The 3,123-nt window shown below is 56.5% G+C and overlaps 1 protein-coding gene across 1 annotated transcript; it reads left to right on the top strand.

Annotated features, from left to right (window-relative positions):
- Positions 1–1,354: 1,354 nt before the first annotated feature.
- ADORA1 (adenosine A1 receptor) lies at positions 1,355–2,334 on the top strand (the record flags this gene model as incomplete). Its single annotated transcript, XM_010076572.1, has 2 exons — positions 1,355–2,025; positions 2,062–2,334. A coding segment is annotated over one exon (634 nt), but the record flags the coding sequence as incomplete, so codon positions are not given.
- Positions 2,335–3,123: the final 789 nt, after the last annotated feature.

Genomic DNA, 3,123 nt, shown 5'->3' on the forward strand with positions numbered 1-3,123 from the left:
CCTCCCCGTGCCCCAGCTCTCCCTGCCCCGCACATTTCTCATGGTCTCCTGCCCTCTCTCCTCCCCACAAGGAATAAATCACCCTCCGGCTCCAGCCTTGGCTCTCAGTGGAAACAGCAGCCAGCGTTGCCACCTCCTTCCCACGGGACCTGGCTGCCTCCAGGATGCTGGGAAATTTTTCCCAGACCAGAAAGGGTTCATTTGGGAAGGCTGTTGGGGACTGGTGGCTCTGGACCCTCTGATCTCGTGGAGATCAATGTCTCCCCTCCACCCTGCACCCCTCCATGCTCCCCACTTTGAGGGGGTGGAGAGTGGGGTTGAGTCTTTGGCTGGTGTATTAAAAAGCCCCCCAATGCTCCATTTTTTTCACCTTGCAGGCATACAGCAGGGAGCTCTGAGCACCAGGATGGAGATCCAGGCTTCCCAGCCACCTCCACATGGTCCCCATGGCCAGGTTAACACCGGCATCACCGAAAAACCCAGCAAACAGTCAGGAGAATATTCTTTGCTCAGCTCCCTCCGTCGGAAAGCAATAACACTTGGGCTGCGAATCTTCTCGACCTCCAAGGAGCTTTCCTCTGAGGGCCAGGGGGAAAACCAATCTAGCAGGCTCCACGGCTTGCTTGGAGAGCTCTGGAGAGATGAGCCCAGCCCTGGCGTGCTCCCTGGTGGCATCAGGGAGGGAGCAGAGCCCAGCCAGAGCACAGCTCTCCTCCTCCATCCCTTGGCACCGGCCCATTAGGAAAGAGGGTTTTGTCGATCAGCCCAGCACATTAGGAGATGAAACAGGCTGTGCCCAGAAGCTTTCCCAGGGGTCCATTAGCACCAGCAGATCCTTCCTCCAGCCCGGCGGGTCCCAGAGGAAGCTTTTGCTGGTGATTTCCTCCCCTGGCGCAGTGGGAATTGTCTGGGACGGTGCAAGGACACAACCCATGGGGGGGAAGAAAGAGTCACTTGCTGCGTGTGTAGGGTGCTCAGATGTAGGGTGGTCTGCTGGGATGTCATGAAACCCCCCCTAGATATGGGGGTTGAACACACAGGTGTGGTGCAGGTTGCTAATGCATTTCTTGGCTTGGCATCAACCCCTAGAGCTCCAGGATCATGTCTGAGGTCTCTGCCCATCCCTGGGGCCGAGGGTGGTGGTGGGAGACAGGGTGAGGTTCCCCAGGGCACATGCAGAGAAACCAGTCGGTTAACACATCTGCTACCTGCTACCAATTGCCAAGGAGGGGACTGAGGAGCATCACGCCGTCCCAGAGTGAGCACTGCCACCCCACGTGGAGCATCCTTAATCCCCAGGCAGAGCATCCCGCTTGTGTTTAATTTTTTCCTGTGGTGGTTGTCTCTTCCACAGGTATAAGAGCGTGGTGACACCCCGGCGGGCAGCGGTGGCCATTGCTTGCTGTTGGATCGTCTCCTTTCTGGTGGGACTCACCCCTATGTTTGGCTGGAACAACCTGAACAAGATGCGGAGGACTCATGAGCTGAACGCCAGCCACACGGAGTTTGTCATCAAGTGCCAGTTTGAGACCGTCATCAGCATGGAGTACATGGTGTACTTCAACTTCTTCGTCTGGGTCCTGCCTCCCCTGTTGCTGATGCTGCTCATCTACCTGGAAGTCTTCAACCTCATCCGCAAGCAACTCAACAAGAAGGTCTCCTCCAGCTCCAACGACCCCCAGAAGTATTACGGGAAGGAGCTGAAGATTGCCAAGTCGTTAGCACTGGTCCTCTTCCTCTTTGCGCTCAGCTGGCTCCCTCTGCACGTCCTCAACTGCATCACCTTGTTCTGCCCATCCTGCGAGACGCCGCACATCCTCACCTACATCGCCATCTTCCTCACCCATGGCAACTCGGCCATGAACCCCATCGTCTACGCCTTCAGGATCAAGAAGTTCCGGACAGCTTTCCTGCAGATCTGGAACCAGTACTTCTGCTGCAAAACCAACAAAAACGCCAGCACCACCACAGCCGAGCTGGGCAACTAGGAGCTGGGAGCGAGCAGAGAGGGGTCCCCCATGCCCAGCCAGGTCCCCAGCTGGCCGCTGTTCCTGCTGTCAGGGGAAGGGGTGGTGAGAACCCGGGAGGGCTGGATTCACCAGCCCTGTGCAATCCGAACAGCCGTGTCCCCCAGCTGCCCCGGGGGGTTATTTATTCACAAGCATCGTACTGTTTTGATATTGTAGCCTGCACTGTTCCTTTCTTTTTTATTTTCTGTTTGTTTTGGTTTTTGTTGTTGTTTTTTTTTTAAGGGCTGCCAAGTATTTAAAGAGAAATTGTACAGACAAAGGCGCAGTTTATCTTCATGCAAATAAAGTAAAATGATAAAAACCACCCAGGAGGTTCTCTGCCATTGATGGAGACCTCTGGCTCCCTGGAGTGTGGCAGTCGGTGATGCTGGGGGCACCTCCTGCTCTGGCCCCCGCATTCATGGACCCCATGCACTGGGGCAAAGGGGTGCCCTGGTGGGAGTGAAGCTGCTGAGAACCAGGGGAGCCCAGTGTGATTTTGGCCGCTTTGAAGCTGGGACCTTTCAATCCCTTTCTTTCCCCTCCGTAACCAGGGAGCGGTGAGCTGGGCTGGGACACGGGAAGAGACAGCAAAAGGCATCCCATGGCAATGCCAGCACCCACGGGGTGACGAACCCACTGTCCCCACGGAGCAAAGGGTCAGTCTCCAACTCCCAACACTGCCAAAGAGAGGAAAGCAAACCCTCAAGCATAACCCCAGAGCACACTCTGCAAGAAGTGCCCTTTGCTGCCCCGATACGTCTCCCCGTGGACCCCAGCAGCACCCGCCACCCCTGCGAGCTGCACACAGGGAGCTGAGTCCCCTCCATGTGTCTTCTCTCTCTTTATCCTTTGTCCCTGAGCCATTTTCCCCTCTTCTCTCCTCCCCTGCCTTCTGTGCAAGGCAGAGGCAAGCCTCTCTCAGTCTCTCATCGGTCCCTACCGCCCTCCCTGCGTAACCAAACCCTTTTGACCCAAACTTTGTGGATCAATGCAGCCACCTCCATGGCCCAGGGCAGCAAAGAGGTACCCGCACCCATCTGGGGGTGAGTGGAGGGATGGATGCAAGCTACCATGTCGGTGTTGATGCTGCCACAGGGGCATCTGCCAACCC

Source organism: Pterocles gutturalis, unplaced genomic scaffold (genome assembly GCF_000699245.1).
Source record: "Pterocles gutturalis isolate BGI_N339 unplaced genomic scaffold, ASM69924v1 scaffold41008, whole genome shotgun sequence".
NCBI lineage: Eukaryota > Metazoa > Chordata > Aves > Pterocliformes > Pteroclidae > Pterocles > Pterocles gutturalis.